Source organism: Heteronotia binoei, chromosome 2 (genome assembly GCF_032191835.1).
Source record: "Heteronotia binoei isolate CCM8104 ecotype False Entrance Well chromosome 2, APGP_CSIRO_Hbin_v1, whole genome shotgun sequence".
In the NCBI taxonomy this organism is placed as follows: domain Eukaryota; kingdom Metazoa; phylum Chordata; class Lepidosauria; order Squamata; family Gekkonidae; genus Heteronotia; species Heteronotia binoei.
The window spans coordinates 82738927-82750860 of record NC_083224.1 but is presented as its reverse complement, the minus strand read 5'-3'; the positions used below and the strand labels follow the sequence as shown (position 1 = coordinate 82750860).

The 11934-nt window shown below is 42.4% G+C and overlaps 1 protein-coding gene across 1 annotated transcript in view; it reads left to right on the top strand.

The window, feature by feature from the left end:
- The first annotated feature begins 404 nt into the window (after nucleotides 1–404).
- DEF6 (DEF6 guanine nucleotide exchange factor) overlaps nucleotides 405–11934 on the top strand; it is a 92255-nt gene continuing 80725 nt past the window's right edge. The window contains exon 1 of the mRNA XM_060231445.1: nucleotides 405–566. Coding sequence (XP_060087428.1) covers nucleotides 471–566 — 96 coding nt within the window. The 5' untranslated portion in view covers nucleotides 405–470. The remainder of the gene's footprint in view (nucleotides 567–11934) is intronic.

Below are 11934 nucleotides of genomic sequence, written 5' to 3'. Positions count from 1 at the left end.
AGAGGAGGGAAGCAGCAGAAGCCATATGGAATGGGCTGGGGGAGAGGGAAATGGAAGGAACCCCTCTGCTTGCATGCAAGGTGCAGTCCTTTCTTGACTCCAAAGTTTTAGGGCTCACTTGGCCACTTTCAGAGCCTCCAACTTTTGCCCATACCCTAGAAAGGTTCTGAGAAGTGGCAAGCCCCGCAGTGGATGAGAAAAGGTGCCCCCTGACTTTTAAAATCCTGGCTACAGCCCTGAGGCCCCTCCTGATCTGAGGTCCACCTAACTAGTTCACTTTGCTAGTGAGTAACTTCCATTTTTAAAACGGAACCGCGGAGCTGCTCAGCGTTGGGCCGAGAGGTGGCGCAGTGACTCCGGGGCGCTCTCCGTCTCCCCCGGCTGCTGCAAAGGCGAGCCACAACGAGTTGCTTGAGCTGGAGGATCCTCCCAGCACCGCGAGCAGACCTTGTCATCGGTGCCCTCGAATCATGGAGCTGAGAGCCGAGCTTTTGAAATCCATCTGGTACGCCTTCACGGCCCTGGACGCGGAGAAAAGCGGCAAAGTGTCCAAATCTCAGCTAAAAGTAAGTAAGGAGGGTGGGAAGAGGAGGCTGGAGGCAAAAGGGGGGCAGCGACAGTTCTGATGACTCTTCCTTTATGCCCAGAAATCGCGGGTGCAAAGTTTGCAGGCAAAAAATCTCACAGCAAGTTGGAGCAGTTGCAGTGATGGTAGACTGGTTTCCTCTCATGTATTGGCTAAAAGGATGCAAAGCCCGAAAGACCTATCCCCCCCCCCCTCTCGTGTAGAAGCAACACTTTGGAATTAAGTCTTCTGATACTTTGATGTTTCTGCCCCTACTGTTCATTGCATAAACACCTAGGGGGTTGGGGGAAGTGACTAGACACGAGCTCTCTTTCCTGTTGTATTTCCTCTCCCCTTCCAAAGGGGCAGCAATTTATAAGTATACTGGTTGCAAATCTGTTAGTGTTTTGCCCAAACTAATTCATATTGGTTTTAGAAGCTGCCTTTCCGGACATTTGGTTGGGGGAATATTTTGTTTCTTTCCACCTCCCTTCCTTCCCCCCTGATCTGTTCTTTGGGTCTGAAAGATCTGGTGTTGATAAGACTTGAAATAAACCGTCTTACATTGTTCCTTTTAAAATATTAACAAAGGTTGTGAATGGAAGTACAGTTGAGATCCTGGTGTGATCATAGTGGGTGGTAAAAGATGAGATGCAAATGTGTGCTAGGAAAGCAAGGCAGAAATGCTTGGCATTGATGTGAGCAAATGATGTGACAGGTTATAAAATCCACATGGGCACATGTATGAAAGTCACAGATGTGAAGGTTGTGCTCCTTCATGACTTTTGTAGAAGGCAGCAGGTGAACTGAATAAAAGGTGGTTGTAACCCTCTGGACCACCATCCACTGCTTTTGAATGATGTCAGATGAATGCAAAGGCAGCTGTCCTGCTTGGAGAACTCCCACGCTACTGCAGCAGGTCTTGGATTTTGTAAAATGTTCTTGCTAAATTTTACACCCTAATGACGTTATGCAAATATCCTGTTTTATAACTTCTTTGGAAATCTTCCCTGGCCTTGCATTAACGTTTGAGGATGTGTTGCATATGAGCAAAAATTAAAATAGTTAATTTGGATGCAAACTTGATTTTGTACTCCAGAATGTCTGCAGTCATCTCTTGAGTATGACATGTTGTCCCTGGACTCCAGGGCTGGGGAAATAAAAGATCAGGCCTGAGAACAGAATTTTTAAACTTGTGTTTAGCAGTCCTAGGCTGCACTTGGCATAACTCTTGAATAATTAACTTTAAACAGGCAATATGAAAAAAATATTGTTCTGAGGGCCAAAGTCTGTTTATTTCTGCAGGCTGGCCTTGCAGAGACATAGCAGGGAGAGAAGGGAAAAGAGGAAAACAAACAACATTGAGCTATCCTAGCAATTACATCATTGTTTCTTTGTGGAATCTTGCTGACAGCAAACATAGCAAAAGTTTCATGTGCTTGTGTTAGCAACTTCTACTTCTTGGTCTCAGAGACTGTTAATCATATCTGAAAGCAGGGGTGCCATTTTAGTACAAGTGGGTAAAGTTTTCTTGCCAGTTTCATAGATCTATTCTTACTTTCTTAATCCAGGAAATAATAAAAATCTACATGCCATGAATGACTATTTAAACCCATCCAGTCCATCTGTGAAGATCCTTTTCTCAAGTCCTTCTCTCTGTGCTCACTTCTGCAGAGGTGTGTGGTAAGGGACAGGGCTTTTTCACTGTTGGCACCTTGCCTTTGGAATACCTTCTCTTCGAGGCTCTCCTGGCACCTATCTTACTTTCCTTCCTCACTAGGCCAGAACATCTCTTTTTACCCAGACTTTTAAAGTTGTATCTTTCTTAGTTCTTCTTTAGTCTTCCTCTAATCTAGCCTGAGGACTATTCTATGAATATGGGTTTTAGGTGGCTCAGGGTTTTTTTAATGCTGTTTGTAACGGCTTGTTTGATTTGTTGTTTTAGTTATGAGCAGCCTTGGGCAGGTCTCTCTGGAAGGTGGCATATACGGTAAATGTTCTGGATGTATAAATAAATTAGGAATAAAATGACATCTGACAGCTGTAAGGCAACAGTATAGCCCCATATTTATTAAGCCACAGGGCCTTAATTGCCGCTGGTGCTATTAGTACCTCTAATTGTAGAGTAGCTGTTTTCAGCAGTGGAAGGAAAGAATTGTCACATGATGGTGAATGAGAAAAAACCCCCACTTCCTTAACCACTAATCCTTTTTTCGAGATTGCTAGCTTTTGCTGATAAACATCCAGCCCATTTTACAGATGAGCAAAAGTGATGAGAGGGCTTGCCCAGTTGGATTTATTTTCACCATGCATCTGCAGCCCTGGCTGCGGGGAGGGGAAATAACAGTTCTAAGCATTTTCTCACGTCTGTACATGTATGTAGTGCCCCTGTGGTGGGTTTGTTCTGAATTATGGTTGTAAAGCTGCAGTGTGTCTTCCAGATAAGCTTCCTGTGGGTATGCAGAAATGCGTTGTTCTGGTGTCGGCAGGCAGACTTGTCTTCCTGTTGGCTGTGCACAGCTCTTGCCTCTCTGGAAATTTCTGGTGTTAGGTTTTAAGATCTGGTTTTAAGATCAGTGCTAACAGTCTAATTGTTTACCCTCTTGGCTGAAGAGCTTAGAAGTCAAGGGATGGAGACATCTTGTATATCCTGCAAAGTGAATGTGATTTGGGAGGTCAGAATCGAAACCTCTTTTTCACATGGGTTCCTATAAAACTGTTTACATTGATGGTGTAAATGAATGGGTTGTGCTGCTACAGTTAAAACAGCACCCTTTACTTGACCATTGCTGGATAACATGGAACTGATTGCCACAATATGTGATTATGGCTAGAAGTTTAGGCAACTTTTTGTTATTGTTGTTTTACTTTGCCTTAAAGATGCCTTAAAGATGGCTCACATAGGATAACAAAGGCTGTTGGCCACATCAGCTGTAATGTAACTTTCGTGTTAAGCAGCAGTGTATGTCACAGGACAAGACAGAGGAGTAATAGTTATGTGCACTGCTTGTGAGCTTTGCAGAAATATCTGACTGGCTGCTGCTGGAGGCCAGTTTCTGGACTAAGGAATCCTTGATCTGATCCAAACAACATTTTTTCACATTCTTATGGCTAATGTGACAGGGGTGGTAGTGGTGATCCCTAGGGCAGTCTTGTGAATAAAGCCAACTGAAGGATTCTTGCCTTTATCAGTGCATTCTGGTTAGGTAGTAAGCCTATCTCAAGCACTTCTTAGCTGGACTTCATTGTCAAAGCTCAGCCCAAGAACATGTTTGTGTGTTTAAGGGCCATCAAGTCACTTCTGACTTATGGCTACCCAATGAATTAACATCCTCCACAACATTCTACCATTAGCAGCCTTGCTCAGACCTTGCAAACTGAGGGTTCCTTTATTGAGTCAGTCGATCTTATGCTGAGTCTTCCTCTTTTTTTGCTACCTTCAGCTTTTCCTAGCATTAGTTTCTTTTCCAGTAAGACTTGTCTTCTCATAATTCAACCAAAGTATGATAGCCTCAGTTTAGTCATTTTAGTTTCTAGGGAGAATTCAGGGTGTTTTCATCTGGAACCCACCTGGTTTGCCTTTTTGACGGTCGATGGTATCCTTAAAACTCTCATCCAACACCACATTTCAAATGAATTAACCTTCTTCCTATCAACTTTCAAGAACATAGGATATAATGGAATATAATGGCCTCTGTGTGTGTAAAGAATGCCTTGCCCTACATCACAGCCAGATAAAAAGTTGGTGAGCAGAGTTTCCATATCGAAGCACCTGGCTTCCAGGCAGGCTAGAGTTCCAGGTTTTAATTTTACAAATGATGGCTTGTTAAGCCTGAGCTTCACCCCCTTCATTGCAGATTCAAAGCATTTGAAACTGAGATTTGAACTATATGTTTAAACAGATGGAGCACCTTCATCTGTGTTTTCCAGTACTCTTAAGTAAGGGGAATTTTTATAGGTGTGGAGTCCCCCCCCCCCTTCTCTGGTCCCTCCTTATACTTTGCATGTTGCATCAAGACACTGCTCTTAAGATTCCTGTTTTCTCTCAAATCCAGCAGTTTTTACAAGTTGTAGGTGGAAGGCTCCTGGTATAACCCTCATAATGCCATTTGTCTTCAAAACTTGTCTGTAAAGTCTTTGGCACATCTCCCTTAGGCCTCATCTTGTACCGAAAGTAGGCCTAAGTTCAGGTTACTGAAATTCATGCATATTCTTCCCTCAGTCTCTCCATCCACCTGCTTCCCTGTGCCTATATGCCAAATATCAGACTGTAAGGTCCTTGGGGTAGGGACTTGTCATCTTGTGTGCTGTAAAGTGCCATGCATGTTGATGCTGTTGCATAAGTGGAGTACTAACCTGTCAGTGATAATAAGAAGTATTTGAACTAACAGCAAAAGTATGGTAGAAGAGCTCAGTATGGAATAGGGCTTTCAACTCTCTTGAACTGTTTGCATTTAGATGCAGATTTGTGTCTAGTTCCCTGCAATCCTAAGCATATCTATTCAGAAGTAAATTTCATTGAGCTGACTGGGATTTACTTCTCTAGTAAGTACATTTAGGATTGCAGCATCAAGCAACAATTGCCTGTCAAGTTTCTTGCCCTTGCGAATATGCTGTACTGCAAAGCAAAGTATGTAGAGAAAAGAATGGTCTACGACGGGGTGGCCAAACTTGCTTAATGTAAGAGCCACATAAAATAAATGTCAGATGTTTAAGAGCTGCAAGACATGAGTGTCAAATGTTTGAGGGAAGGAAGGAAATAAATAGAGGTAGAAAGAAAGCAATTTTAACTTTACATGCATTTTCCAAGCTGCCGGCTTGCTTGATTTGGAGAAGTGATTTAAAGAGACAAGTGCCTTCTCCAAACCAACTAACAGGGCAGTGGGACTTCGAGAGCCACACAATATGTGTGAAAGAGCCAACCTGTGGCTCCTTAGCTGAAGTTTGGCTACCCCTAGTCTAAGAACTCATAGACTCTAGCCAGTAGTGTGACACATTGGGAGTTAGCAAGGAATCACAGAGAGGATAAAGAATTGGAAAATTCTCTGTACTGTAAATGTAATAGCATAAGACTATTGAAGTCCGAGGCTAGATGAGGAACTAACGTCCTGCTCACCTAGTCTTGAACCTATTATAGCACAATTGGCTATACTCTTGTTGCTGAGATTGTAGATGGTAATTTATCCCCAAAATCTGTTAATGTGATACATGAAAAAGTGATACATGTTTTTTTTTTTTTTTTATCTCCCTTGCCTATGCTGGATGAGGCACATCCATTATTCTGTTTTCACACCCCATTCCATTGATTTTTTAAGGGTTTTTTTAGGGGCTCCATAGCTTAAGAGGCCTTTGGTGTGTGCAATTAATGTGGGTGTTGGGAAGCTCTTTTTCTTCAGTACTAATTAAGACTCTTGTTTTTACCATTGAACTTGTAGATTTTTGACATTTTAAAAGTAGTAAATTCTAATCCTCTCCTTCCAGGGTACTAAATGCTCTTAGGGACTCAAGCAGGCCTGTTTCCCTGCATCTCTATCCTTCTGTTTGTTTGTTTGTTTTTCTTAGCTGATCATAGCTGGTCTCAACATTCCATGCTGCCTGTCAGGCAATAAGGATGAACTGGTTTCATCAGGATGGACATGTGTGTCTTTTTAAAATTAACACATTAAGATTTTCTGACTATCTAGGAAGTACCGTGAATATGCAGAAACTCTTGTCTTTGGGTGGCCTCATTCTGCTGTCCTACACAGTTAATATTTCACTATTCAATATTTTAAAAACTCTTGAAGCTTGAGCAGATCTGTTTCCCCATCTTCATCTGTCTTGCCTCTCCTTGCCTCTCCTCTGAGTTATTCTATACCTTCTTAGTACATTATCTTAAATTTTTTGTTTTTGCGGTTGACATTAAATATAGAAGAATAGATGCTTTTGAGCTGTGGTACTGGAGAAGAATCTTGAGAGTCTCTTGGATTGCAAGAAGATCAAATCAGTCAGTCCTAAGGGAAATCAACCCTGACTGTTCCCTGGAAAGTCAGATGCTGAAGCTCAAATACTTTGGCCACCAAATGAGAAGGGAGCACTCACTGGAGAAGATCTTGATGTTGGGAAAGACAAAAGGCAAAAGAAGGAGACGGCAAAAGATGAGATGGCTGGACAGCATTCCTGATGTAACTTACACAAATTTCAGCAGACTTTGGAGGATGGTAGAAGACAGGAGGGTCTGGTGTAACTTTGTCCATGGGGTCGCAAAGAGTCAGACTCGACTTTAATCATTCTGGTTGCCCTTTTCTGGACTTTTTCCAATGCTATAATACCCTTTTTGAGGTGCGACCAGAATTGTACACAGTATTCCAAATGAGACCGCACCATCGATTTATACAGGGGCATTATGATACTGGCTGATAAGTTTTCAATTCCTTTCCTAATAATTCCCAGCATGGCATTGGCCTTTTTTATTGCAATCGCACACCGTCTTGACATTTTCAGTGACTTATCTACCACGACCCCAAGATCTCTTCTCTTGGTCAGTCTCTGCCAGTTCGCACCCCATCAACTTGTATTTGTAGCTGGGATTTTTGGCCCCAGTGTGCATTACTTTGCACTTGGCCACATTGAACCTCATCTGCCACGTTGATGCCCACTCACCCAGCCTCAACAGATCCCTTTGGAGTGCCTCACAATCATCTCTGGTTTTCACCACCCTGAACAATTTAGTGTCATCTGCAGACTTGGCCACGTCACTGCTTACTTCCAACTCCAAATCATTTATGAACAAGTTAAAGAGCATGGGACCCAGTACCAAGCCCTGAAAGTCCCACTGGCGTGCATATCAGAAGTAATAAACATCCCATCAAGAAATGATGTAAATCTTTTCATCCAGGTCTTCAAGGATCGTTGGTTTCACAAGCAACTGACCCATCACTGTAAACATTCGTGAAAGCCCTGCGGTACCTCACTGCTTACTGTCCTCCACTGCGAAGACTGCCCATTTATACTCACTCTCTGCTTCCTATTAATTAGCCAGTTTTTGATCCACAAGAGGACTTGTCCTTTTACTCCATGACTCTCGAGCTTACTAAGGAGCCTTTGATAAGGAACTTTATCAAAAGCTTTCTGGAAAGCAAGGTAAACAACATCTATTGGGTCTCCTTTGTCCACATGTTTGTTCACCCCCTCAAAAAAATGTAACAGGTTAGCGAGGCAAGATCTTCCCTTACAGAACCCATGCTGAGTCTTCCTCAATAACTCGTGTTCTTCAACATGCCTACTCATTCTGTCCTTAATAATGGTTTCTACCAACTTTCCTGGTATTGAAGTCAGACTGAGTGGCCTGTAATTTCCCGGATCTCCTCTGGAACCCTTTTTAAAGATGGGGGTGACATTTGCTACCTTCCAGTCCTCAGGAACGGAGGCAGATTTCAATGAAAGATTACGTATTTTTTCAGAAGATCCACAAGTTCAACTTTGAGTTCTTTCAGAACTCTTGGATGTATGCCATCCAGACCTGGTGACTTATTAGTTTTTAATTCGTCTATCAGTTGTAGAACCTCCTCTTTTGTCACCTCAATCTGACTCAGGTCTTTCAATACCACTTCCAAAATTAGTGGTTCTGGAGCAGACAAACACTTTTCGTCTTCCACAGTAAAGACAGAGGCAAAAAATGCATTCAGCTTCTTAGCCATTTCCTTATCTTCCTTCAGTAATCCTTTTACCCCTTGATCATCCAAGGGCCCCATTGCCTCCCTGGCTGGTTTCCTGCTTCTAATATACTTGAAGAAATTTTTATTGTTGATCTTTATGTTTTTTGCAATATGCTCTTCATAGTCCCTTTTTGCCTGCCTGATCACAGTGTTGCATTTGATTTGCCACAGCCTGTGTTCCCTTTTATTAATCTCACTTGGACTAGCTTTCCACCGCTTAAAGGAGTCCTTCTTACTTTTTACAGCTTCCATTACTTTGTTTGTTAACCATGCAGGCCTTTTGTTTGTGCTTTTCCTAACTTGTGGTATATATTTTATCTGAGATTCTTCTCTAGCACCACAGCTCAAAAGCATTTATTCTTCTGCGCTCGGCCTTCCTTATGGTCCAAGTCTCACAGGCATACGATACTATTGGAGATACCATAGCTTTGACTACAAGGACTTTTGTTGGCAGGGTGATGTCTCTACTTTTTATTAGACTGCCTAGGTTTGCAATAGCTGTCCTCCCAAGGAGCAAACGTCTTTTAATTTTATGGCTACAGTCACCATCTGCAGTGATCTTGGATCCCAGAAATGGGAAATCTGTCACTTCTTCCATGTCTTCCCCTTTTATTTGCCAAGGTGTGATGGGGCCAGATGCCATGATCTTAATTTTTTTTTATGTTGAGCTTCAAGCCCACTTTTGTGCTCTCCTCTTTCACCCTCAACAAGAGGTTCTTTAGGTCCTCTTCACTTTCTGCCATTAAAGTGGTGTCATCTGCATATCTGAGGTTGTTGATGTTTTTCCCGGCCATCTTAATTCCGGCTTGTGTTTCATCCAGGCCAGCATTCCGCATGATGTACTTTGCATATAAATTAAATAAGCAGGGTGATAATATACATCCTTGTCGAACTCCTTTTCCTTTTCTAAACCAATCAGTTGTTCCATATCCCATTCTGACAGTTGCTTCTTGACCCTTATACAGGTTTCTCAGGAGTCATGTGAGGTGGTCTGGTACTCCCATCTCTTTAAGGATTTGCCACAGTTTGTTGTGATCCACACAATCGAAGGCTTTAGTGTAGTCAATGAAGCAGAAATAGATGTTTTTCTGATACTCCCGTGCTTTCTCCATAATCCAGCGAATGTTGGCCATTTGATCTCTAGTTTACCTCTCCGAAACCCAGCTTGAACTTCTGGTAGTTCCCGATCTACATACTGCTGAAGCTTAGCTTGTGGGATCTTTAACATGACCTTGCTGGCATGTGAAATGAGTGCAATGGTGCGATAGTTTGAACATTCCTTGGCATTACTCTTCTTTGGGATTCGAATATAAACTGACCGTTTCCAATCATTCGGCCACTGTTGCGTTTTCCAAATTTTCTCACATAATGTGTGCAGCATATTAACAGCATCATCTTTTAGGACTTTGAATAGCTCAACTGGGATACCATCATCTCTGCTCGCTTTGTTGTTAGTAATGCTTTCTAAGGCCCATTTGACTTCACACTCCAGGATGTCTGGCTCAGGGTCAGCGATTTCACCGTCATCATTGTCAAGGACATGGGGATCTTTCTTGTATAATTCTTCTGTGTATTCTTGCCACCTCTTCCTAATCTCTTCTACTTCTGTTAGGTCCCTAACGTTTTTGTCCTTTATCATGGCCATCTTTGCATGAAACATTCCCTTGATTTCTCCAATTTTCTTTAAGAGATCTCTTGTCCTTCCCATTCTATTATTTTCCGCGATTGTTTTGCATTGTTCCTTCAGGAAGGCCTCCTTATCTCTCCTTGCTGTTCTCTGGAAATCTGCATTCAGTTGGGTGAATTTTTCCTTTTCACCTTTGCGTTTCGCTTTCCTTCTTTCCTCAGCTATTTGTAAACCCTCATGAGACAGCCACTTTGCTTTCTTGCATTTCTTTTTCTTTGGGATGGTGCTGATTGCTGCCTTCTGTACCATGTCACGAACCTCTGTCCATAGTTCTTCAGGCACTCTGTCTATCAACTCTAGTTCCTTAAACCTATTCTTCACCTCCATTGTATATTCATAAGGAATGTGATCAAGGTCAAACCTGAATGGCCTAATGACTTCCTAGTTTTCTTCAGTTTAAGCCTGAATTTTGCAATGAGTAGCTCATGATCTGAGCCGCAGTCAGCTGCAGGTCTTGTTTTTGCTGACTGTAAGGAACTTCTCCATCTTTGACTGCAGAGCATATAATCAGTCTGATTTCTGTGTTGCCCATCAGGTGATGTTCATGTGTTGAATCGCCTTTTAGGTTGTTGGAAGAGGGTGTTTGCTATGACCAGCTTGTTCTCTTGACAAAACTCTGTTAGCCTTTGCCTGGCTTCATTTTGTTCTCCAAGGCCAAACTTGTCAGTTTTTCTGGTTACCTTTTGACTTCCTACTTTGGCATTCCAGTCTCCTATGATGAGGAGGACATCTTTTTTTGGTGTTAATTCTAGAAGGTGTTGTAGATCTTCATAGAACTGGTCCACTTCAGCCTCTTCTGAGTAAGTGGTTGGGGCATAGACTTGGATTTCTGTGATATTGAATGGTTTGCCTTGGATATGGATTGAGATAATTCTGTCATTTTTGAGATTGTATCCCATTATTGCCTTCTTCATTCTCTTGTTAACTATAAAGGCCACACCATTTCTTCTACGGGACTCTTGCCCACAGTAATAGATGTAGTGATCCTCTGAGTTAAATTCGCCCATTTTAGTTCACTGATTCCCAAGATGTCGATATTCAGTCTTGCCATCTCTTTTGACCACATCCAGCTTACCTTTATTCATTCCATGTTCCAATGCAGTATTGTTCTTTGCAGCATTGAACTTTCCTTTCACCATCAGACACATCCACAGCTGAGCGTCCTTTCGGCTTTGGCCCAGCGGCTTCACTCTTTCTGTGGCTACTTGTACTTGCCCTCTGCTCTTTCCCGGTAGCATATTGGGCACCTTCTGACCTGAGGGGCTCATCTTCCAGTGCGGTATCTTTTAGCCTTTTGCTACTGTCCATGGGGTTTTCTTGGCAAGGATACTAGAGTGGGTTGCCATTTCCTTCTCCAATGGAACCCATTTTGTCTGAGTTCTCAGCTGTGGCCATCTTGGGTGGCCCTGCATGGCATAGCCCACAGCTTCACTGAACTGCGCAAGCCCTCTTGCCACATCAAGGCAGCAATCCATGAGAGTGGTCATTAGCTGTATACAAATGCTAGGGAAGATGATTTCACTGATTAGTGTCCCCTCTGACTATGCTAGCTTTGAATGATTCTAGGATTGCAACCTACACAGGTTAACCTTTGTAAAGAGTTTGTTGATGTTACTGCAAATCATGCAAGGTGGCTTCTGAATCCTGTCAGACAAATCTAAAAGCCCTCTGGCATCTTCCCCACAAAGTTTTAAGATTTCATTTTGGAACATTTTGCATCTCTCAGCAGTGCTCCTTATTATCATTTCTTTATTTATCATGATAAACTGGGAAATATTTTGTTACAATTCATGTAGTGAATCCTATAAAAAATCTAGCTGGGGAAATATTTTGTGGAACTTGCTTTGTTATGATGTGCAAGTGCCTGCGCACACACACACAATGTTTTATATTTTTATCGAAGGAGAAAGTTGCGGGTGGCGGTTTGCATTGCTTCAACTAAACAGTCTTAAGCAATTTCTCCACAGAATTCTCTCAAGTCTGCT